The sequence below is a fragment of the Fulmarus glacialis genome, unplaced genomic scaffold, assembly GCF_000690835.1.
Source record: "Fulmarus glacialis isolate BGI_N327 unplaced genomic scaffold, ASM69083v1 scaffold3675, whole genome shotgun sequence".
Classification (NCBI taxonomy): domain Eukaryota; kingdom Metazoa; phylum Chordata; class Aves; order Procellariiformes; family Procellariidae; genus Fulmarus; species Fulmarus glacialis.
In genome coordinates this window covers 66,662-92,433 of record NW_009212201.1, presented here as the reverse complement: position 1 = coordinate 92,433, position 25,772 = coordinate 66,662, and the positions used below count along the sequence as shown (strand labels likewise).

The window sequence follows — 25,772 nt, the reverse complement described above, 5'->3', positions numbered from 1 at the left end:
GACGACAAGCTTATGAAAGTTCAGAGCAGAGGTGGACCAAATTCCTGTGCGCTTCGGTCAAAGCGGCGTCTCTTGGCACCGTGGTGATGGCAACTTCGGTCTATCTTGCACTTGATGTTGGAGAAAGCAAAAATGCTCTCTGGTGCAGGGTTTCCTTGTGCTGTGGTCAGGGTAAACAGTGACTGTTTTTTCTCCCATGTGCTTACAGAACAAGCAGTTTGTGGGGTTAGTATGGACCCTTAAACTTCTACCCTTGCTGTAATAGTTAGGAAAATAAGGATAAAAGTGCTAGCTTAGGGTACAGACTTTGAATGCCCATTAGGCACTGGGGAACCTGGTTGCTTATAGCCCGTGTCAGAGCATCGCGTGTAAGCGAGTCTAACGTGGTATTTTGGCGTGTCAGAAGAACCTGTCTTCTAGATGATGGTCAGAGCTTCTCAGAACTTAAAGTTGCTTTTTAAAATTTTTATTTTTGTTAGAACAATCCATGTGTTTTCTTCTGAAGGAAGTTAAATGCCCAAGTTTTGAATGCAGAACAGAACAGTGTGTCTCTGGTCACCCTGGGCAGAGTTTTCCAGAAATAGTTTCATTTTGGTTTGACCTTCACATCCCTGTTACAGCGCACTCCCCCTCGGAAATCGGTGTTTGGGCCCTGTTCTGCCTTATGGGCTATGTGCTCTGGAGGGTGTTATTTAAGGGGAAAAAGGCACAAACAAAAAAACCCCTTTTGCTTCCTTCTGACCAAAGTGCTTGGAGCATCGCAGGAGATGGAGCCAGCCCAGGGATGCTGTGTCATGGGAGCTCAGGTTTGGGAACCTGTTTCCCAAGGTAGGGAAACACAGTTTACCAAAAACAAAAACCAAAATTATTGAAAAGCCAGAAATATCTATATTTTAACAAAATGCTGTCATTTTCTGAACTAAAATTCGTGTTATTGCATGGAAAGCTATTAGATTGCACTGACATGGGGTAAGGAGAAATACTAGATTTTCCTATAAAAAGTTGTGTTTGGCTCTGTTTCATCCACAGTATACTTGGAAGCTGGTATATGAAACTGAAAACTGCAAACAATACTTTTTTTTTTTTAGCGGAATTAAGGTTAGAAGTTACTTGTATGAACTGTTGCATTAAGACTTTCTGAAAATGTCCTTTCTTCTTTCCCAGATTCACTACAGATATGACTGGCTGGCTGCTCTGCTGCTCCTGTGCCCCAGCACTTGCCACCCTGTAATTTCAGATAATAAACATAAAAAGTGAGTTACAAAACGTGTGGTAAGTATCATGTGCCTTTGATATTCTGGAGCATCTTAGCATGCAACCCAAATATTCCTGCCTAAAAAAAACCCAAAACAGCCATATATAAGGGAAGACACTATAAAATCCAGTAACGTATAACCAGGGTACGTGAAATATCTGTCAAAGCTGTGGAAAGATGCTTAGAGACCCGAATGCAAGTTGTTAAATTCTTATTCCTTATTTCCATTTTAATATTTTTTTCCCTCTTAATTTTGTCAGCATTTTTCACCTGAAGTAACTTCTCTGGGAACTTCCATCACTGATCTAGTCTCCCTGGCTTTATTTTTAGAAACATATGTGTTGAGCTGAGAAGTAGGTAGCCGCGATGCTGCTTGTCAGTGATGAATATCTCTGGCAAGGAAATTGGGTAGGATTAAAGTCAGGGAGAGTCCAAAGTCTCTTGTGGTGAACTGAAGCTTCTCTAAAAGTGCTTTAACTTTGTTACCGGGAGGAGAGTTGATGTGCTCTGTGTGTAAGCGTTTGTTCCAGTGTGACAAGTAAAATGTGGGTTAGGTTGCCTATTCTATTACAACTGACCTATGAAAGGAACAGAAAACTCAAAACTGAAGGTGTTGGGAAAATTTTCCTCTCCAGAACTGAGAAATCAAAGGGAATAACATTTGTAGGTGAGGGTGTTTGACTGACTCCAGTGTGGATAGATACCTAGATTTCATGAAGCAGGCAATAGTGATGAAAGTAAACAAAAAAGCAAGTGTTTTGATTTTATACAAGTGATGACCCTGAGAGCAGTGCAAGTCTCTGCTTGGCAGGAGGGTTTTTTTGAGTGTACATAATAAGTACTGCAAGAGTGAAACTGGCACTAGATTTCCCTTTCTGGACTTCTGAAAAAACATATAGTGACAAACTGTATTTCTGTTCAAACAAAAGCCAGCGCAGACTAAGTTGTACTGATTAAGTAGTTGGGGCATTTTGTTTAGGGCCATAATTGTGTATCATTCTTTGGGAATATTGTTTCTACTTTTGGACAAAATGACATGACAAAACAAATTCTTTCTAAATTGTAATTTCTATTTTTCATTTTGTATGTAGAAAGCTTAATGTGGTCTTGCCTTTTGCTAATTTTAGCTGGGGGGGGGGGTGCAGATGGATGGACAACGGTTTCATGCTTTCAGTAGCTTCCAACCTGGAGGAGAAATCTGTTTTCAATTTTTCTTGGTACGGTATCTCAAATTATTTTGCAGTTTCATCCCCTAAAACGGATTTGTCTTTTTTTGCTGCCAGTAGTAGGAGTGCCATTAATTGTTTGAAAAGTCTTTAGTTTAAGCAATTCAGACTGGTGCAGTACAGTGCTTTTAATATTTTCATGTGAGTCCAATGGAGACTGTAGGTATCTGACTATGCTTCATTTTATATTGTTTTGTCTTAAAGGTAAGCCCCTGAAGTCTAAAGCTTTGTTGATGTGATGTTGTGGAGGGTTTCTTTTGTGACTGAAGGCACTGGCTTGTTTTTCTTCATCCTGCCTGTAAGATGTCTGGGATCTTGGGAACTTTTCTTAATCAGATCAACCTATTTCTATGGGGTTTGGGGTCATAGCGTGCTTTTTCACTTGGGCGAAGCTTCTACCCAGCTCATGATGTCTAATTTGTTCAGCCACTTACACCTGAGGATGTGGATTCTTAGCACAGACTGCTAGGCAGCATGAGTGCTAAATGAGGAGACCCATCTTGTCTTTTTTTAATACAGTAGAAGTTGATAATGCATTACTGAAATTCTTTGTCAATTCCAAGACACTGAAAAGTGCTGCTGTCTCAGCCATGGATCTTGCTCCCAAGCTGCCTGCACTTGTATCCCGTTCCTGTGTGCTTTTTATCTTTGTGTATATTTAAATTCAATATTTAAAGAAGCTCTGGTTTTCCCATTTCATGACTTCAACTTGCCTGTACTTTTCTATAAGCTACCACCCCGACTCATGTCATTACTCGTTCAAGGAGCATTTGTGTCTTCATCTGCATGTTCCCTGCCTCAGGATCCCCAAGCAGAGGTGCGCTGGCCTGACTTTTTCCCAACCCCAGTGAAACCAGTGCCAGGTGCTTCCCCTCCTGCATCTGTGCTGTGGAAACAGGCTTTGTCCATGCGAGTGAGGAGTTAGCTCTCGACTCTGCCGTGTTGTCCTCCAGTACGCTTGGTGAACCACGTCCAGCTTGAGGAATCTGGCTTTAGGAGCAAATTCTTTTTCCTGGATGGCATAAATGAACGAGAGCAGCAGTGGCTGCTGGTTAAATGATTAAATTCCCAGCTTAAGCAGTTGCTCACGTGGCACGTCTCTGCTGTGCTCACTAAGTGGTGTGTTGGAGTGGCTTTCTGCATAGCAGTAGATACAGCATGTAGTGGTATGGGATAGACCTGGACCAATGGTGGCTTGCTCGGGAGAACACTGTGCCGTCTAAGCGATGGGGGTTGAGAGTTGCAGAGTGGGCTTCTCGAGGCAGTGCGGGAGGAAGCTAGCTGGAATCAAAGTCTTGGAGCCTGTGTCAAAAAGAGGGAGACAGCCGTGAAAGCTGAGGTCCCTCTGCTGTTCTTTGGCTGCGTATTGAGAGCGGTCCCAATGATGTGTGGTAGCTAAAATATCCTTCTGTATGCAAAGCTTTCTAGTTGTATTAGTCATCCATCAGGCTGCTGGATTATTTAAGTGCTGAAGCTCTCCTCAAAGAACAGCAATATCTATTTGTAGAAAGGTACATAATGTGAAGTACAATTCCAGTATATTAGAGTTATGCTGCTTAAGATGTTCTCGGGAATGCTGCGTCTCCTATTGTGGCACTTCATGATCTGTAAAGCCCGTATCAAAAATTTGTAATCTTACACAGCTTCTAGTTGGTCTTAGGGTCTCAAATGGTGATGCCATTAGAGCTCCTTCTCAATTTTTTCCACAAAACCATGCCTCCTGTTTAGTGCAGCGTAGCTTCAGCTGTTGGGTGTTGGTCTCCAAACACTGATAAACCCCAAGGAAAAGGGGACAGTGACCAAAAAGGTGCTCTGTATCATTAAGAAAAAATATTCTTCCACTAGGCATGGGGGAGCCCCTAACTCAAATAGTTAATGACCAAAACCATCTTCTGTAGCTCTTCAACTTGTACTGACTTGACCTAAGTCTGTAAATGCCTAAAGCTGAACTGGTCTGTTTTTAAGCTGTAATTCATCTGTCTCTGCTGTTTACAGAAAATCTTTAAGACAGTTGCTACCTAGAAGGTTAATTACAACACAGCATGATTATATTCTCATAAACTTAGAGAAAACTTGAATCTTCGTGGCTTTTGTAGTGCATACAGGTTCACTTCATTGTATTCTAACTCAAAAATTAAACACGGGGTTTCATGTAATTTTTGAGATTCATAGACTGGCAAAACGCTTGTTCTTGCTTATGCAGTCTGGCTTTTATGTAACTCATTATTTTTGCTCAAATGTTGCAGATAGTCTGTTTCCTCTAGCAACAGCCACCAGATGTTTAGCTGAACAAGACTTAATTCTTTAAAATTGACCTGTAAGAAATGTGTGAAGGCGAACACGGGGGCGGAACAATTGTATGTCAGCATGATTTCCATTTCCTTGCTAAAAACCCGGTGCAAGCCTTGCAGTTTCATTTGAGCAACGGTGGATCCTTATTTTTTGTGGTACGCTATGAGGCCTTTTCCATGGTTTTTAATGTTTCCATAAATGTACTGTTGGGAGGGGGGGTGGCATCAAGCTGTCTTACGAGAATTAGCGTTACTTGGGCAATTAGCACTGTATGGGCTAAGTCTATCTGGCAGATATGCCACCGTGCTGATCCTGCTATGGATTCTGGTTGTCAGCTAGGCTTCTTACCTACCTGTAGGTCTTCTGTGATTGACACTTGTGCTTTGCTAGACTGACTCTATTTCATATTTCCATGGAAAACCAACTCCTCTCTTACTTTTTCAGCTGGGTGAAAAGAGTGCCGCGATGTTTTACTGGGGGACGTGGGGTGAGTAGTCCTGATGGGGACTGTTAGGGGGTCCAAGCAGCTCTTGTCTCTGAAACATCCCCATTCTAGGGCTTCAAATAGCACTTTTCTTCCAGGACTGCTCTGCATGGGAGAAGAGTGTGCGGGGACTCTTCTGCTGGGGGTGAATGATCTGGTAGCTGGATTTTTGGCTCTGTTATTTTCTCCTCTGGGTCTGCAGAGACTAGATAAATCAAAGCGGAGCTGTACCATTTCCCTTCCCTTCCCCACACGGATATCTTGCTCCAGATGCCGTTGTGCTTCCCCTTGTTGTCCAGTTTGGACATGAAGGTGTGTGTACTGGACAGCCAAGGTGGCTGTAACGGTGATCTCCTGGCTGGACCTTCAGTCAGTCTCTGAACAGCATGGTTGGTGCGGGTACGATGCAGCTTTTAAGAATCTGAATGCATGAAAAGCTGCACAGATAATCTTCAAGAATAAATTTATTGGTCTTTAACTGGGGGTACTGGTGACAGGTCTATACCTGAGAAGTATGGATTGGGTAGAGAAGTGCGGCTCTGCAAATGTCTTCAAGGTTTCAGAGGTCAAAGTATCTGCTGGTTTAGGTTAGAGATGCTTCTGCTGGAAATAATACTTACCTAGTGCTGGACATGCTTCAGGACATGGTGTGGATGCTCCAGTCTTCACAATTAGGTATTTTGGTATAGCCTTCGTTTTGGTGCTTTTTCAGAAGTTCTAGATGCCTTCCCACAAAATTTTGACATTGCTTAAGCAGGAGGTAACTTGCACGTCCTTTTCTTCTAGTAAGATGTGAGACTGGTTCTCACAGTAGTACCTCAAACTCCTTTCCTTTGTGATGCTTGCATCAGGTTCACATTTTCAGTAACTTTCAAAACTAGCGCGTGGGGATACTTACAGTAAGACCTTGCTGAAATGAGTTCATGAGCCACGTGCTCGCTGGCCACTAGCTGGATTTTACTGCATTTACCGGCTGTTATCATCCTTGCACAACAAGTTGCATTTGTTTCTCCTTTATGTACATGCTATATAACTCCTTTTCAAAATGCTACCAAATTATCTTGCTTACTAAATATCTTCAGCGTTTCCTATCCTGTTTTCTCCTGGTGGGATGGGGGAGGGAGGCTGTGCTACATCCCCGTGTTTCAAAAACATGTGAGGGTGGAAGATGTGGCTGCAGTTTCAGTGAAAGCTGTTGCTACTGCAGTTAACACAAATGAAAGCCTTTATGTTCTTGGCATTCTGTTATTATACAGGATATGGAAAGAGCTACTGAAAATTACCAAACAATAGTGGTACTCTGTGAGTACATGCATTTATTCTGAGGTGTTAGAAGAATCATAAATATCCAATTGTCCGCAAGTTCCTTAGCTGTCCATTTAGTAGAACAACAGTGTGTGACAACCTGCTGCTACTGAAAAGGATGATACCATTTACCTGTACCTTTTCCTCGGGCTGTCTCTGAGGCTTTTTTAAACCTCTCAGTAGGAATTCAGCTTGGGAACGTGACGGAAAGCTGTGCAGTTCTGGAGTTGGCTCACTGAGAGGTTGAACAAGTGCCGGAGCTGGAGAGACTTGCAGGCGTTTGATGGATGGAGGAGCAAGAAGATGCCTTTTAGGGTAGCTAGATGTTAAAGGGGATAAGCCATCTGATATGTATGTACCAGGCATGGCTGTTCTGGTAACCTACGGGCTACTCAGCTCTTCTAACTAGCCCCCAGGAGACACCGAAAGCCTGGCTTTGAGTCCTACTCTGTCCTTCCTTGTACCTAGGACATGGGTAGAGTAGGAAGCTGGGGCCAGGCAAGGTCAGGATGAGGTGCGTGGGAGTAGGGAGGTGGTGGTACGCTCGGGCACTGCTCCGATCTGCCTGGCCCATCTCTGGGGATACAGGGTATAAATCTCTCCCTCTTACCCAGCACCAGGCTTGGGAGTACTTGGACTCGGTGCTTCCCATTGCTTGTCTGTCCTGTGTCCCCAGCTTGTAGCATGCCAGTGTGCTGCTGGTACCATTTGTGAAGCTGTTGCCCTGTAGTTGAAGAGCCGTGACCTTGACCTACGGCTGCCAACTCTGGGAGGCTCCTTTGGGCTGGAGTTGCCCCGTCTCTGCTTAATTTCAGTTTTTAGCCTGTCTCAGCCTGGCCGCTAAACTACTAAGGCTGTTTAGTCTAGACTAATCATGGTCTGTTACATCCCTGGGGATGGGGTGGAGGAGTCTGAACCACTCTGTGATGTGGAAGCAGCATTTCAGATTCATGGGGTGCTGTAGAGGACTTGTGGAGCCATTTGGGGATTCACCTGAAGGTAGCCACTAGGAAAAGCATGGAAAGTGGATAACAAATGTTACTGGGATAAACTGATGGCTGTCTGAGAAAGGTTTGCCTGCTGTTTGTTTTCCTTGGATCATGAGAAGTCTAGAGGTAGATGCTTAATGGTTTCACTTCTAAGGTTTTGGAATTTTATTCTCATCACCTTGAACCTTCTTACTGTGCTTCAGCACTTGCAGTTAATTGAATATTAAACATGTCACCATGTATCTGAGCTACTATAAGATCAAAACCAGAAGCAGAGTACATATGGAGCTTTGACTTGCACCCAAACTCTGTGGCTGTGCTGTCATAAATAGATCTGTGAAAGCTGTTTTTGAGCAGTGCGCGGATACTTAGTCTCACTGATTGCTTTCCTGGAAAAAACCTCACCACAGGAAAACTAAAGCTTATTAATTTATATGATATGTATCTGATCACCACATAGATCAGGTGTAAGCTGCTTTCTTATATGTATACATGAACTGGAAAAATTGTCGTACAGTATAACTGACCTTTCCTTAAAACAACCAAAACCCTGCCGCTACATGCACCTACCACAGTAATCAGGAAATAATTCCTGTAAAAGGCTGTAAAATCTTAATCCTTTTATTTTCTCAACATGCGAGTGTGTGAGAGAGGTCAGGATATGTGGGTATTGTCACCTGTATTTGGTACCATTTCAGGGGAAACCAAAAGAATCCGAGCAGTAATAAAGCTAACTCCTACGCGGTTGAATCGGTGATGAACAGCCCCACTAACGAGCACTGGTTTGCTGGCTGCTGTAACTCGGCCGTGCTCAAACTCTTCCTGAAAGTGGCATCTTCTGTTTCCTTTCAGAAATCCTTTGGTGTGAGAGGTCCCAGGTGTACTCTGCTGCATTTGCACGTGTGCCCTGTGGAAGAAGAGCAGATAACCTTTAGATAGGGGCTATCCTGCTTGCTTTCTAGCCAGCTGACAGGTAATGGTAAGCGCTTTCTAATGGCAAGTACATGGTTGCTGTCATCTTCTCTCCCTCAAGCAGCAGCAGAGGTTTGCAGCGTTGTAGTAAATCACTTTAGAAAGAGCAGGTAATGAAGCGAGGTCTCCTGGGGAGGTTGTGGCAGCTGTTGGGCATCTGACTGGTACTTTATAGATGTGGTCAAGCAATGATCCATCACAAACAAGGGTTTAACCGTATTTGGGTAGGCTGTCCCCTTTTCCCTGTGCAGCTTCACCTTGTCCTGAGACACGTCCTGTAGAGGGATGATTGCCAGACCACCATGGTTGAGAGTTTATTTTCCATTTTAATGTTGACTCTTCAGATGCTGGGAAGTCCAATTTTTAGCATTTCCTTTAAAAGGCAGCAGATGTCAGATTGTCCTCAGTGTCCTTCTCTCCTAAACTTACTTCTCCAACTGAATGAGAATCATATCGGTGCAGTTTTGTGACAAAGCAGTATTATTCCAGTTCTTATTCTTGCTTATCAATGCAAATGTCGCTTAGAAAAAGAAAAGACCTTTCCGATGTAAATGTCCAAGCTGGCCATGCTGAAAATGTATCGAGTTTCACTTTTTTTGGGATGCTCTCTTTGGGAACATAGTGCTGGTCCTGTGAACAAGGACGCTGGTTCACCTCAAATGAACTCTGAAGGTTGCAGGTTCAAAATACCTCACTTGATGCAAGCTGCAGAGCACTGTTCTGCGAGCTGTGGGTACCAGAAAGCTACACAGATTCAGAAAGAAGCAGGACAAGTTCATTCAAGCGGGGAAAATCAGTTCAGCGTTGTTGCAGAAGTATCACTGCAGGTCATGAAATGGTCTTCAAGTCTTTAGCTCCAGAACAGATCGCGCTGTATTTCCCGTGCTCCTGTGGTCTTGGCTAGATGTTGCCACCAGCCACCTAAGATGGGGTATTGTGCCAAATGCGCCTTTTGTGCGTCTTGGTGTGTTTGCTCATGCTCTGATTGCACCTGCACTTTCGTGGCATGAATTTCTTCTGAAAAATCTCAAATGTCCTTCTGCCACCTGCCGGTTTTCACGATCTGACTGAGAAGACTAAGCTGTAAATGACATGAATTTTCTTTTGCATGCGGTGATTCAAAGGGATATTTTGTAGCTGAATATGGAGCCATTTTCAGGTTTCAAACCACAAAAGATGACTTTTGAAAAGTGCCTGATGTACAGGCAAATACTGGGCTTTATATATAGATGCTATCAAGAGGTGCTGTCTTTCCTTGTGGAAGAACTGCCTTGTGGGCTGAAGAATTGGGCTTGTTTTCAGCTTTCTCAAGGTTATATTATTTGCATGAAAGGGGAACAGGCACTGTAATGAAGTAATTTGGAAAATACGGTTTTAAGGTAGTGTCTAAAGGTGATCTATAGTTGTGGGAGGCAGGGTTTCAGCAATATAGTCTTAGAGGCTCAGCTGTTTGTTTTTTTTTTTTATTTAAGTGAAGAGTTGGCAGTGGGGAGGGATTTGGATGGGAGGTTGGTGCCTTTCAGAAGACACAAAGACACTGGGTAGCATAAGTATTGTGACTTCTCTCATGGTTAGGAGGTAACAAAACCCCACTTCTTGTTTTAGATCATGATATTAAAACTAACAGGGTGGAATAAGGTGTCATCTCTCTGCTCAACAAGATTGGTGGCTGTGAAATAAATGCTAAAGCTCAGTGAGAAGAAATCTGCCAGCCGTTAACTAGTCTAAGACCATGTGTTGCAGGGCAAAGGAATGTTATCATCAGGATGTGCTTTCCTTGGCTACAAATCTGTGCGAGTACCTGTGTTCTCTACTTCATTTTAAAAGATAAACTTAAGTCTAGATAAGTGTGAAAGGGTAGAACAAATAGCTTTCTCCTCCAACTTCAGGAACCAAGGACTTACTCTGATAGTCGCTCCTTGCTTACTGTTTATTTCTCTGCTGGGCGTTGGCTTCAGTTTCTCCCCGTTGCTAATCCAGGGGAAGCCAAAAGGTGTCTTCTAATCTCTTTGCACCAAACTCATCTGAGTTGCCTTAATCTTATCACAGGGACTGGTTTTGGTTCTTGAGAAATCTTTAGGCTTCTCTCTGCAGTGTCACTAATTTCTAAGTCATCGTAGGATGGGAGATAGGGTAGCACGGAGCTGCACTTACTATAACTTCTTCTGTTTCTGTGTGTCCTTAAACCTTCATTTATGCACTTGCTAGCCAGCTTCAGTTTGAAATATCTCCCAAGTGCTCACTCTCACTTATGAATAGCAAGTGAGCTTATGTGGTTACCGGGTGTTTATTTTATATACGAAGAACAACAGCAAAGCTAGCTGGTACTGTGTGTGCTTTGGGAGGAAGGTTGCACCCATCGGGACATCTTAGCTGAGACATAAAATACCCGTGCTTTGCCCCGATGCCTCTTGAACACTGATCCTGTAACGGAGAGAATAAATGACTTGGAGAGCAGCTTAGGAAATGTGGTTTCAGTGTTTGGATAATCCAGTATCTAATAAGACCCAAGTTATGAAGTTTTTCTTGTGGACAAGGATGAGCGACGACTCTCCCATGTGCATTCCTTTGTGTTACACTGCATAACTGAGCTTGTGCTTCATTATTTTCCTCGGTGAGGGAACACATGTGGATCGCTCTCCTCTGGATTTATCATAATAGCTGAAGAAATTTAAGGTCTTTGAATTCTTTGTCAAATGGGATTGAAACACATGAATGGGTTAGAAGCTTGCAAAACAGGGATACCAGCACAGCTAAGGCCAACACGTAAGTCTAATTCCTTGAGGAATGGAGCAAAATATTTTTTTGTTAACCGCAAGACTTTACTCTTGTTCATACTAGGTGGTATTTATAGTTTTAATGGTATGTGCCTTGCCTTTCCTTCCTAATAGATTGCTGGACCGCAAGTGGGTGGAAGATTTGTTTGTTTTGGCACAATATTTGCTTTACATAGGCATGTCTCAAGTTTACAGCAAACAGAGGAGCCAGGCCATGAACTGTGCAAGGCCCTTAACACGAGGAAAAGGGGAGAAGTAGCAAAAGTTGTCGTATAAAATTACCTCTCTAAAACATCTCCTCTTCAGCTTGTTTCCCCTGCTAACTTGCATGCCGTTTCCTTAAGCTGACATTGCTCCATCAAATGCAACGTGAGCTTGACCGCCTGTTTCAGTGCTGCTTGTTCTTGCTGCTCACAGCCGAACCGAAACGTGCTGTAGGTGGGCATCCAGTATCCTCGTTTTGGGTGTTGAATAACTTTAGCGGTGATGAAGTGCCTCTTCTGGCGCTGCGGAGTTCAAATCTGAATGGAAGTAACCAAAATGGCAAGATGACGTGGAAAAAAGGTAGCAGAGGATCATTTACTACCCAAGTACTGTTTCTTGATCTGAAAAATAAGCATCAGGTGGCGGGACGGTGCTGAGATGCAGATAGAGGGTTATCGGTAGCAGCAGCAAAGGTTGGCACAAAATAAATCCAGCACCATGACCTTAGCATAGCGGCGTCACGGAACACATTTGGCTTTGATAATGAAAATAAGCGCACTGCGGAAGCTGGATGTCGCTTTGGAACTACTGTTTGCAGCTGAAAAATGGGGCTGCTTTGTGTGTGCAGGGTCACTAAGTGGCCCTGCTGTGTGGGACTGGGTCTGGGCTCTCGTGGGGGGGACACTGTCACTGCCCGCGCTCAGGCTGCCGTTTTGTGGAGGCAGAGGACTATCTGTTTTTCCTTGGTATGCAGGATTTTGTGGATTGCCGGATATCCTTGCTGGCATTAACACCCTCTTGCATGTTCTCTATCACCTGGCGTGAAGGCGGGGTCATGTCTGGCCACCCGTATTTGTGAACTTGTGTTGAGGATTACAGTGTGAACGAGGAAGGGATGGTGATGTCTCGTAACCAGGCTGATCCTTTGCAAATTTAAATTTGTCCTATTACTGTGTACTTAAGGGGGGAAGTTTGATGAGCTTGATGGTGCGTGAAGGCAAATGCTGTCAGCTGGATGGGTACAGTCGAAAGAAACCTCCAGAGCTTATCTCAAGACTATCACCGTGAGAAACCAGAGAGTATTTGTTGCCATCTCTTACGCTGCTCGTGCCACCCAGACGTGTCCCAGTGTGCTGGGCAGTTTTACAAGGGACGCCAGTGGGGAGAGCCTGCCTCTCCTGGTGCTTCTCTAGCTGACATAACACGTGGACCTCATCTCGGCAAGCGGTGTGGGTGATTTTTACAAAGAAACTGCATCTTGCGAAGCACAGGTAGAAAAATGACATGCGTGGGACAGTGCTCACTAATAAATCTGGAAGAAGCTAAAACACTGATGCAGCACATGAAGACTTTTAAGCCACTGTCAACTAGCTACCTTCAGATTTGAGGAAGAAAAAAAAACCCTACAAAACCAACCAACAACCTTCAAGTATTACAATTTTTTAAAGCCATGTAGCTTGCTCTCTGGAGTATCGATGGCTTCTGCTTGGCTTTCCACCTCGGGCTGGCGATACTTCCAGCTACTTCCTTGCCACATCGAGGAAATAACTAGGCACAAACATTTACTTTCTGTGACCAAACTCAACTGTCTGTGTATCTTGGGATTATTATGCCTAATTGCTCTGCCGAGGAAGTGCCGGTTTTTATGGAGCTTGTGATGTTTGTGTGGGCATAGTCTATCTTGCCGCTTGTGGGCACAGAACGAAACCAGTAACCAAGCCTGTACCTTGCACCGGGGAGGAGGCAGCTCATAGCTGCCAGCAAAAGGAGCGACCTTTGCTTTGTTTAGAAATAAAGAAATAGAAATAAAATAAATCAAATAAAAATTAAAAAAAGGCAAGAGACAGGATTATTTCACAAAACTGTCACAGGGCTCCTAAGCATCTTTTGGCCCTCCTGCAAGGGGGCTGTACTTCTCCAGCGGGTGTTTTGCTTGGTCTGCATGTAATTCTTGGCATCTTTCAATCGCATAGGCTATCTGGATCAATCTCTTCTGCCAGCTGAACTGCTTCATAAGGATACGCAGTTGGGAGCTCTGAAAAAGGGGAATCTTAAATCTCATAGAGAAAGGAAAAGGTTGTTCTTTATATGCCGTAAGGCTGTTACCCCGTAGGATAGGTGGGCTTTTTTTGACAGCTTGTTTTGGGTCCGTAGCACGGCTGCAGTGCTGACCTCATGGAGTTTTTATAATCCCATAATGGGAAGGGAAGATAAATGGCTGCAGCAGGTTTCAGGCTTTGAGTGTAACAGTGCCTTAAATATTACGCTCTGTCAGTCTTTACGGAAGTGAGCTATGCCAGTAAAAACCTTATCCTACAAAAAATAGTGGGGTGGGAGAGAATGAGGCGATGGCAGGGAATCGGGGTGCTGGCAGCTGCTGCCCCTTCTTGGAAGCAGCTTTGAGATTTGTTTGCTTAGGCTGAAGCAATGTATTTATTAAGCCCAAAGGAGCAAGATTTGGTTCTTACTTTTTCAGCTACCTTGTGCTCTTTAACCTCTGCACGTGGTTGCAAGGTTCGTCACCCTTGTTTGACAGCAGTTTGCCTCCAAATAAAAGGCACATTAAAGGCTGGGGGAGATTTCTGTCCATATAGGTCTCGGGTACATAGCTGCTTCTTTGAGACATAGTTTAGTTGCAAGCAAAATATGTAGGTAATGTCAGTTGAATCCCTGCCAAAGGTCTAATTATATGGAGTGACAGCATGGTCTGATCCTCTGTCCCATGACTGCTGGAAAAGGCAGTATCTTCAAGTAAGGACAAGGTGAAGTTCAGGCATTAAAACGAGAAGACATGTACACTAAATCATTAAGTATCAAGTTTTGTTGTGTTTCCTCTTAATACATTACTTTTCTCTCTTTTTGGCATCACCATTACTTTTTTTTAAGAGATGCTGATATTCCGGCTCACCATCTCTTACATCACTGTGTTTCCAATTTATTAACCAGCTCTTACGGGGAGTTTCTGGTGATAAGCAACCTGGAGGCAAGGGCCAAGTCAAGTCTGTTGGGCAATGGCGAGAGTCTGTGGGATGGAGTCACGCGAACTTGGCAGGGATGTCTGCTTCCCCATTTTCTATGGGGCGTATGGGCTTTGCCTGCCAGTCCAGGTCTTAAAGTTTAGCTACACAGGCTGCATAGAGTATACTTGTGACTTTTGCCCACCTAAACTGTTGGTTTTGGTCGTGTCCCCTTATAGGTTTCTCTTTTCATCCTCTCTTCATGTGAGGCTGTGTGGTGGTGAAGAACAACTTCTTCAGTTTCTGTGATGCTGAATATTGCCCCACAGTGGGACATGAAAGCATGTAGTCTTCCTTACAGCCAAACTTGCTTCATCTGGTTGCTGGTATTTGTCCCTGGAGGACACACCTAAGCTGGGATGAGTCTTGCCTGATTTATGGTGTGTGTTGGTGCTCAGAGCCTAAATCCTTGCAGCTCGGTACCTAAATCCTTGCACTGAATTAGGTACTTGCATAAAGCTCCCTTTCTGAAGGCACCCATTTCTGATGCACCTTCATAACTTCATTCTGTTTGCATGGAAGTGGTATTTTCTCTAAGGCTTTGTTGCTTCGTGTAGTGGACACTTGGACACTGAGAGAGCCCTTACACCACTTCCTCTGTCTCCCGAGCCATCAGGTGCAAATGCTCAGCAGCATCACCATGGCGTTTTACGCTGACAAGACATAGCACATGCAGTCTTTTGATCTTTGCAGTTATGTTTTGGACATAATATTATCTACATGCTGATTAATACGAAGCAGAGGGTGAGCTGCTGCTTCAGACCACTAGCAAGCATCATCCCAGGTCTCTACTTAACCTGGTTTCAGGGGCTGAGATCCTTAATCAGCCATGTCTGAAGCTCTTTTTAGGAGCTGATATAAGCCTTGGCAGAGGTTTGGTGTCCTTCTAATCTGAGGCAACCAAGAAACCGTTCTGCTTGTTTGTCCTCAGCTTTTTGAGGCATCCTGGGTATTGGTGGGACAGAGGAGAGGCAACCTGTTCCGAGTCAGAAGCAGAGTTTGGGGACCTGGAGCTCTCCTCTCAAGTTGGGGTACAGAGGGCCTACAGCTGAATCCCACTTCATTACTGTTTTGTAATGACGCTGTTTTTATTGATACTGGGTGGCACTCGACACGAATGTGTTCTTCCACAGGGGAAACAGGAACTTGATGAGTGCTTGTGTTCGTCTTGACGCATGGCCCAATGCTTCTCAGCACCTCTTTGAATTAGTCAGGGCTGCCTGTCAGCTCGAGCTGGGTTTCACTGACGCAGCTTCTACCTACCCCTTGCCATCAAGGGGTCTTCAGTTTTCTTTGACCCTGTCTGTTCAAGTTCACGAGGGCTTTTCTTCTAGTAAGAGGCTTTTCCCCCACCCCACACGCACACACTGTGAAAGCTGTGTTGGCTCTGAACTTGATACTTGCATTCCTTTCTGAAAGCAGAGAAAAGCGTTTCATGGTTTGGATAGTGCAAAGGGGTTTTTTTTTTGTGTTTAACAGCCAAATTTACCAGTCTTTTCAAGCTCTCTGAGCCTGTCTGCAATTCGTCCTCCAGGCTTCTTCCCTTTGCCAGGCGGTGCGCAGATAAAACAGTCATAGACTATTGAGGTGCATCTGTGTTAAATTATGCTATAAATCTGCAAAAGTGATGTGGCTTCCAGTGATCCAAGCCTGCTCCAGAGCCCAAGCCGCAGTGGTGGTCTTGTTGAGGACTTTGCTTGTCGTTGATACCAGTAACTGCAAACTACATCCATCAACCACCATGGAAGCACCTGAATCTGCCTGATGTGGGTTATTCCTTGAAGATGCACGTGGCTGTCTAGAAGTCATCTCTTCTCTGGTAGGCTTTGCCCCTTTCTTCTTCAAATCCACTGCCTGAAAGGAAAGGGGTGGTGTAGGTGTATCTGAGGCTCTCTTTTTGCTGTTAAGTGACCTGGTATTTTAAGATTAAAAAAATACGGGTATATGTGGTGCCTGGATATCAGAGAAGAGAACATCTGCAGGGTTCTCATCCAGCCCTGGGTCTGTTGCAGACCCTTTGCTACTGCCAGTTTTTTTCTCATTTCCTCTGTAGCATCCTCATAAAGATCTATTTCTGCTGGAACCTGATCTTACACGGCCTTACGCAGCCTATTTTTGCCAGCAGAGATGGTATCCTAAAGGTCATGCTTTTTGCCAGTCTTTGAGACTCCTTTCAAACACTGGATTTTAAAGCTGGGGTTGGTTACTGTAATATCAAGAGGTAGATCTTAAGAACTTCGTCAATCTGATGGTTTCCTCCCGGGCAGCGGCGCAGCAGGGGCTGCAGGACTCCTGGGGCTGCTGAGGATGCAGTGTTGGGGCTGGTGGTGTGCAGGCAGCTGTGTGTGGGCTGAACACCTGCGTCGTTTGGAGGTGCTTGCTGCTGACAAACGGGGATTTGGCATTCTGTCAGGCTTTTATGCAGAGAGATGTGTGTCTGACTTCTGCAGCAAGCCTCAGAAGATAGAGGGGAGCTGATCTGGCAGTTGCTCTTCAGTCTTTTCTCTTCCCAGCTTAAAAAAAAAAAAATTAAAATATGCAGAGCTCAGGTTTCACTAGGGGATTTTTTCATTTTATTTAAGCATTCAACTGTTCATTTAGCTGTTCCAGCATAATGCAACTCTTCATAAAGAGCACTAACCCTCTTTTTCTGGCAGGTTACGGTCTGTAGTGCTTTGTTAAACATATAGGAATATGGGTACGTGGCTGCTGGCATATGTGTGGCTTGAACTCGAGTGGGGAAGAGAAGTCAATGACTCTAGCTTGCATCGCACAAACCATTTCCCTGAAAAATAGTCTGTTTTTTGTTTTGACTCTCTTCGTGTGGAAGAACTAAATTACTAACTAAATTACTTTTTCCCTCCCTAACATTCCTGGCTTTCATGCTGAGCTTGTGTAGAGGGTATCGAGAACAAAGTTCAGGAATGAACTTACAGAATGGGTGCTTCGATCGCTCTTGGGGAAACAATCAACGGAGACTTAACTTGCCAACACATTTAGTTGAGGATTATACAATTAATGTGTTCTAGCAGGTTCATGAGGTCTTCGAGGAAAAGACTTCACGGAAGTTTACTTCCCTAGGATGGAAAATGGTATGAGTTCATTTGGGTTCATCCCTTTTGTAAAAACTGTAATTGCAGGATGTCAACTTGACAGTCCTGTGCATTCATGAGTAACAAATGAGTGTAGTGATCCGCAGTTGTCCATCCTTCTCCCTTCCCAGCAATTTAGACTTAAATACTGTTTGTATGCCTCATGTTGTAAGGCATTTCTTCCGCCTGTGAAGCGCTGAACAAAACTAACTGCACAAGCTGAAGATTAAATTGTTGGGTCAAATGATTGAACAGAAGCAACTCATAATGTTTAAAAGGCATCTGTAGTCTTCAAGGTTGGAAAGAACCGCCCAAGTGTGGGACATCTGACGTGACGTGCACCTGCTTGCTGTAGTCTACAGCTAGCTTTGTCGATGCTGTTACCAGCTTTAAACTGCAGCAGAGAGTTTTGACCTACTTTTTCAGTTTTTCTGTTGTTTTGCACAACATTGAGGACACTGAAAGCAGGTCAGTCTAGTGCTGTTTGGGAAAGCACAGATAAATACTGATCTCTGGGTGGAGGTGCTACTGGGATACAGGCAGGTAGTTGAAATACACTCCCGTAATTGGAAGCTTATTGGAGGAGTATCTCCTAGTAGAAGACCCTCTAGGTAATCTGAAGCTAGAAAGGGAGAGAAAAAGGCAAAAAAAGTGTATGTCTTGTGGCTGAGTGGAGAGAGCATTCAGCCTCTGCATCTTTCCTACTAGCTTGTGTAGATAGCCAAGCACCAGAGCAGGATCTTCTTGGTCTGACCTGTAAGATAGGATATTTGGTTATCTGATGATTTTTCTTCTTAGGAACAGGGCAGATCTCATAACTCTTATTTTCTTGTTAGTAGAACAGCAACTTTACCAGAAGTGAGTAACGGGGTGGCTTCAGAAAAAGAAATTTTTGTTGGGGCAAGTTGGAAAGTAGCATTGGGCAGAAGCAGGACAAGAAATGGAACATCGTGGAAGGGAAGAGATTATGTGATGGGATGAGAAGGCCTGAAGGGACCTGAAGCCAGTGGAGATGTGTGTCCACATAGAAAAGAGCAAAGCTGTAAGTGAGAGGTTTACTAATCACGTTTTAATATAGGAAGACGCCTAGGAAGCTGCTAAGGTATGCAGTGAAGCAGGGGACACAAAGCCAGCTTGTTCCTCTAAACTTCAGCGTGTAAGCTAATAAAATGAGTTTGCAGATGCTGAGAACATGAGTGAACACATCACATGTCCTGGTTTCAAAATACTCCTCATTACCTGCATCCTGGCTGTTACACCTTTTCCAGAGGGTGAACCGTTTGTCCCAATCTGTGGCAAAGCAAGCAAAGTTTTCTGCTGCTGAAGGCTCTACTTTTTACACAGAATGAGGGTGGAAGCTGGTGATCTCATATCCATACGCTTATAACATGTCCGTTGAGAGCCCTGGAGGATTTTATAGTCTTTGAAGTCGTGTGGGAAGTAGCAGATCTTGTCTGGAAAGCACTCCCCAGATCAAGAAGTATTACCAGGCATGGGTGGATGTTGGAAAATACAGTGAAAAGGCATGTGCCTTGTCCTAACACAACGATCTTGGAGTTGCTTTAAGAAATTGAGTTCCTGTTTCTGTAGAGAGCGGAATGAGATCACCCATCTCAAAAGAAAATGGGGCTTTCTTGAAGGGGCTCTTCTTAAAAGAAGGAAAAGGAATTGTAGGGCTGAACTGCTCCTGCTTGTTAGGGTGGTGGTCCATCCGCCAGGCATTTGCAGTGTGATTTCTAGCACATTTTGACTCCTTCATGAATCAGAAACGCACACAGACCTGGATCAGGTCTGCTCGATTTGATTTGAAGAAAGGGGGATTCGTTTGCAGTTTCAGTTTGGATAGATTTTCTGAAATTGTGCCACAAAACAAGACTTTGACAGCTCTTGTTCTTATCTTGCAAGGGTTTCCAGAGTATCTCAAGTAGGTCAAAGAAATTTTCAGTGTAAGGGAAGCGAGCTTTTTCTTTGAAAGGTAGGAATAAGGGTTGCTCTGGCTTCTTCACACCAGTCTCTTGTTTGCATTGTCCTTTACTTTGGCTGCTTTCAAACTTAAGGAATTAATTGAGAAAACTGGATGTCTGTGAGCAATGTTGCTGTGCCGTAAGCTTGGTAAGTGATAAACCGTCCTTCACGCTGGACTGTGCTGCGGATCACAATGCGAACGGCACTTGCTGTCAACACTGCCTAGAAGCTGGTTTGTAGCTCTAGCACTGCCGTTTTATTGATGGAGGTGAGATCGTGATTTAGATCTCAGGTCCGAAGTGTTTTGAAGTGTGTAGGATACAAGGTTGGGCTTTTTTTTTATTTAGCTAATTGTGCTTTAAGTAATTTCCTTTGAACCCTGCATGTTTCATTAAATAACTGTTCCTGTGTCTCCAACTATATTGTAGTAAAATGAATACTGGAATTGGACTGAGTCACCATTAGGGAAATATCTTCATGCAGCTTTGTTTAAATGCAAGTAACTTTCAAGAGCAATCTTGCTGAGTGGGTGGAAAGGTAGGAAGGAAAATCGTTATGAAAAAGTTTGAATCGTGGCAGGAAATAGTCCTGGCATTCTGAGTAGTCTTTAAATATTAATGCAACTGACTTCAAATTACAGTCTAGTCTTCATTCTTCTGCCACTCCTCTTCCAAAGCCAAGCACTTTGTTAGTCCTCAAAAGCCATCTTTGATGCCATATTTACTACAGTCGTTTTTAGTATGTAGTAACAATAGTGAAAGATCTTTGTGTGATTCAGTGTATCGACAGCTAGGATCTGCTCGTAGGGTTGGCCTTAATAAAGAAGTTATCAAACGCTTGATTCACTCATTCATGGCTGATCTGAATTCCTGTTTGCAGGAGGCTTTCAGCTGAGGGAGAGGATGTTTAGTGTTTGCAGACTGTCAGGCGTGACCTTTCCATTCTTCTCCCTGGGGAGACCTTATACAGATGGGGAACGGGGGAAGGACGGAGGCGTGGTAGCTTATAACCGTTAACATCTTATTTCACTAGCCAAAAGACGTGTGGTGGAGCTCTGTACTTAATCTGCCTGAGAAGAATGGAGTTGCTTGTCCCATCTGAGATGCACTGAGCAAGATGGTGTAAGTGTCAAACCAAGCAGTATATTTCTGATGTTGGATCTGAAACTTGGCACGTGGGGCTTGAGCCGAGTTCAGACTTCAGTCTGGAGGAGGGGGAAGCTGTATCGAGGCTCAGGAGGGCTTACGCTCGCAAGAGGCTTGAGCAACCTGTAGAGGAATGATGTACTTCTATCATCGAGCACTGACAGAATACCTCCTGCCCTGCAATCACTGAAGATCAAGGCCAATTCCTATCAACCATTTGAAACATTAAATTGTGTGCCTTTACCTTTTGGTGGCTTTCAGCCTCATTTTATCATAGCTGGCAAAACGCTTTTCTCTGACGATGCTGTCTTGTGCCAGCAGGTAGCCAAACAACTTTGAAAAGATCTGCACCTAAGCATCAGGTTCTGCTGCAAAACAACCTCACTATCTGAATCCATCTACTCTGGAGGTCAAAAGCTGGTAGTACTTCATGGCAGAAGGAAGGTTAAACGGCTTGTGGCATCACGCAGGAAAACATTGCAGTGCATTCTTAAACAGCCTCTCTCTTCCCAGTCCACCTCATGTTCATCAGGGTTGTTTAGAAACCCTTTCTGGTGGTTTTAGCTTATATTGACTTTTCTTACGCTCTCTACTGGCCATGTAACTGTTAGCTGAACGAGCAAGGAAAAAAAAAAATTGTCTGCAACATTATAAAAATTGTATCATTCCTCCTTCCTGTGCTGAAATCCGTCATGCAGATTTTGCCTCTTTCTTTTAGGGTTTTTAGCCCCTCTTCCATGTAGTCCTTCATGGTAGTATCTCCTCAGTCTAGAGAGCTGTGCTGCCCTTCATGTCTCACGCAATGCTGCGCATTGTTTTTTCCAAGCGTAAATCGGGCTGGGTTTGTGCTCTTGCTAGAGACTTCTTTCTATTACCCTTTTGTGAAGTCTGTAGTTGTTGCCCATGGATTATCCAACCTTGATGAAAATAATGACTTTGGGAAAACAAATCCTCTGCTCTGGCTTTGGTGTGATCAAGTGTGTTTTCCAAAGTGCTACTTTTTTAATTCGTAGAATTCCTCTGTTCTGCTCATCTTTCTTAGTGATCCAGACCTAGAAGCACTCCATCATCATCCTCACATTTGACTTCTGTTAAGCAATAAACTTCCGTAGTTTCAATGACTGTCCTTTTTTGTTGTTTGTTTTGAAGCAAGTCTCTCCTCCCAGGACAGGTTGGGGTGAGGTCCTATCCAAGTGCTTTTCTGATATCTGATAGAGCATCATCATTGCTTCTGCAAGCTGGTTTCACAAAGCAAATACAACTGTGCTTGTGTCTACGCAAACAGCTTTGAAAAGCAGTGCTAACTCACCCCCTCAACGTGAACGCTGCAGCTGAAAGTATGTTGGGATGTCTATGATGAAAAACCAGTTCATCCTGTTTGCCTGTAACGGATGCTTCCTGCTTATCCATATTCAGTTTTAAGTATTAAATCTTGAATTAATTTGAGGTACAAGTAAATCTTGGTAATACTAAGTATTGAATTTCTTGTATGTGAACATCTCCAACTCTTCTGTCTCTCAGTAGGCCAGCAGTGCTTAATCATGAATGGCATTTCACACATGACTTAGTACCACCTTGGGAGCTTGATGCTGCAGCTTCTGGGTTGGTATGGCCAAACTGGCTGTATGGACACGATACAATGGCTTTCATATGACCTGATGATTTTCAGACCTCCTGGATTTGCTGCAAACATGCTGTATGACGTTTTCTGCAGAGATCCACCTTTGTGCAGAGCGACAATGAGAATTCATCTGCTTTTCACTCTAGAAAAGAGGGCTGCTGAGTCACAGGCGAGATGAAATATCCTGTGGGTTGTAACCTGTGCAACCTGAGCTAGGTTCTAAGCATTAGTATAAACTGTTAAAGATGGGTGCTTTTGTGGGATTATTATGTTGCATGAAGCATCCATTCACGTGTGTGGATGTTTCTTTAAGCTATTATTAGTTCCTCAAGGTCTTCCTAATACATTGTGGAGAGACACAGCATCCTTCCTATGAAGATGGGGTCTGTTTAGAGTCCTGCAAACACCTTGTCTGATATATAGAAGCCTGCAATAATATATGAACAAAAGCAGTGGAAAGTAATTGCAAAGTGGTGTTAAAGTTAATCTTTGCTTTTTTTGCGGAAATATTTAAAAAAAAAAAATCTAGGAAGGAAGCTCAAGCTGGGGAGAACTGTTCCCTCTTTTGTGCAAACACGCAGAACTGCAAATGGAAATGGATAGAAAAGGTCAGAGTTGTGCTAAAGACTAGTTCAATATACAGAAACTGGAGTTTCCAACTGGTAGCTACCTGCATTTTCTGGATTTAGTGTGAATTACTTCTGCCTTGTGTGCAGATGCCTTAGATCAAAACAAAAGTTTCCAGAAATAAAAGTATACCACAGTTGAAGACTGGGGAAAGCATACTCATATTTCAAAAGAACTAATGCTTTTGTTCCATGCCACTGGTTTGTGGATGGGTAATAATTCTTGTCTTTTATTTTTGGATAGCTGGAAGTAGGTAGGTTAGCTTCATTATCTCATGAAACGAACAGAAGAAACCCTTGCTAAATTCTCTACAAACGTATTACTACAGGAGGACTGAGCCAATTGCCTTAGTAACTTTTGAACCCTCATAAATATGGTTGTGTTTCTGGGCGTATCTGATAATGTTCGATTGCTGATGTCTTTCCACATTGACTCTTGTTTAGGTGGTTTCATTTAGCACTTCTCTGCTGACTTTGGAGGTATTTACTAATTTCCATGCAGGCATTGAAACTTCTGCATGGGTGCCTACAGCTGAAGTAGGACACAAACCTTGTTTCTAAAATTATTCAGGCACTTTTCTATTCACATCTGGAAGATCGTGAATGCAACAGTGTGCCCTAAAGGAGTACAGTCCAGTACATACACGTCCTGGGATGTGGGGGATAGCTACAGGTATGTTTATTCTAGTTCTTGCTTAAGAACTGCACCACAAGCACCTCCAGAGTGTCCACATCTGCTGCCTAATACTGGCTGCTGATGCAGCGTCTGTACAGCAAAGCATGCTGCAACCTTTCCCTTCGTCCTGCTGATTGCTTTGGCAATGAGGGGAAGCTCACCCACCACCACTGGTACCTCTGGACTCTCCCACCAGGCCGCAATGGTCTCTTGCTACAGAGGCTTCGGAGGTTCATGCCTGAGTGGCAGAAACTTCTTCTGACCACAGTGGGGGCCGAGCTGAATCATTTGGCTGCACTAACGATCCAGTGTGAGTTCACGTCCTAGGAAAGGTCTCATGGTGAGATATCAATCTTCCCCGCGTTCCCTGGACTGCACTTCTGGAGCAGGACCTCCTGGGTCCGTACAGCTCCTGCTCTTCTTTTTTTTAGGGTGGTCCATGGGCACAGAGGAACCACTTGACCTGCATGGGTTGAGAAGCATCTATTTCTTGTCCTCTTTTGGCAGAGTTAGCAGACTGATGCTCATGAGATGCACCAGTGTGCTGTCTGGAGTAGTCCAGAGTTGCCTGCCCTTGGGGTTATGGTGGTGACAAGTTTGGACATGCGGGCAGAAGGTGTACTTCAGTTTCTCTGAGAGAACTGTCAGGCTTTCATTTGCCAGTCATGAATGCAGGCTGATGGAGAAGATCTTGGCCCTTGAGTCCCTCACCCAATTCCATTAGAACATCTGGTTTTCCAAGACCTCATTTTTTTGGCAACTAAATCGTGTTAGTCATGTGAACTGTATGTTGATACAGCTTTCAGGAAATTCCTAGCTTTTTTAAAATAATAAATCTTCCTTTGGCTACTTATTTTGGTCATCTCTGTAAGACAACAGTTTCAATTAGCAAATATATCTGAGGTCAACTTTAAAAGATGTAAAATGAAGGAGAATTTGACTTCCTAAGTGCTTCAGTATTTTCTTCTCTTGGCACCTTCCATTTGCCACTTTTTTTTTCCCCTGGCTTTTGTGTAATACTTCATAAATGTATGAAGTGAGAAGAAAACAAACTTTATACTTCATAGTTGCTTTAAAGATGGGACATGATCTTGCAGTTTCCACCTGACGTGCTGGTGTAATTGAAATTGCTTTTGTTAGTGTGTGCGGCGTGAGTCCTGATAAGTCCAGTAGCAAGCAGTGGATGGGCAGCACTTATCTCTTTGTGACATCAGGGCTTTTTATCAGAAAATTGTTAAGAAAATGGTAAAGTTCCCATATAGCTGTTAATTTCCTCGAGGATGGGAAAGTTCTGGACGTTAGTCCTGTTGTACATTTCTTGCTTGGTATTTTAAAATAATTATTTTTGTTTCATATATCCTTTTTCTTTTCCCCAGGTAAGAAACCAAAAGCAACCTGCCTTTATTGAGTTCTCAAGAACGTAATCGACCACTTGGTACATTATCAAGATGCATTAGGAAACTGGATACAGTGCCAAAAGAACTCCATGCGTTTCCATGACTCTCTTGGACCCTGACTCAGATACTTTTGGATATATATTTCTATTCTAAGGAGAAGAGTGCGTACTCCAATTCCTTTCTGCCAGCTTGCTGGCAGAGATATTTCACTAAGATCATGGACCATCCTAATAGGGAAAAGGATGAAAGGCAGTTGCCGGGAAGGAGCGGGCACGGTTCTCGACCAAGCTCATCAGCGTCTTCTGGCGTTCTTATGGTGGGACCCAACTTCAGAGTGGGCAAGAAGATTGGGTGTGGGAACTTTGGAGAACTCAGACTAGGTAAGAAGTAACCATTTTAGTGGCCTGCATTATCCAGATTAGCATTTCACCACTGGAATATAAATACATAAAAACTTACCCTGGCTTGAGAAATGCGTGTGCCTGTCTTGTTTCCCAAGTGTCGAGCTGCCTTACCTGAAGCTTCTGACTCAGAAGATGTAATTGTTAGCATTATTTTTATTTGCATAAAGTCAAAGTGAATACACTGGAGAGGCCAAAGATGCAAATTTTGAACAATCCCAAGAATGAAGACTGTTCTCAGCACTGAATGTCTTGCCTAAGGTGAAAAAATCTTAACTGCCTGGATTGCTAAATCTTGCTCTCAATTTCTTGTTCATAAGCTAGGGTG

At 43.6% G+C, this 25,772-nt stretch overlaps 1 protein-coding gene across 3 annotated transcripts in view; it reads left to right on the top strand.

Moving 5' to 3' along the window:
* The first annotated feature begins 1,141 nt into the window (after positions 1-1,141).
* Positions 1,142-25,772, top strand: part of CSNK1G2 (casein kinase 1, gamma 2) — an 87,306-nt gene continuing 62,675 nt past the window's right edge. For 2 of the 3 annotated variants that reach the window (XM_009577777.1, XM_009577778.1), the window contains exon 1: positions 25,261-25,423. In XM_009577777.1, coding sequence (XP_009576072.1) covers positions 25,261-25,423 — 163 coding nt within the window. Of the gene's footprint in view, positions 1,273-25,022; positions 25,424-25,772 lie in introns of those variants that run through there. The other variant, XM_009577776.1, reaches the window with a different exon arrangement.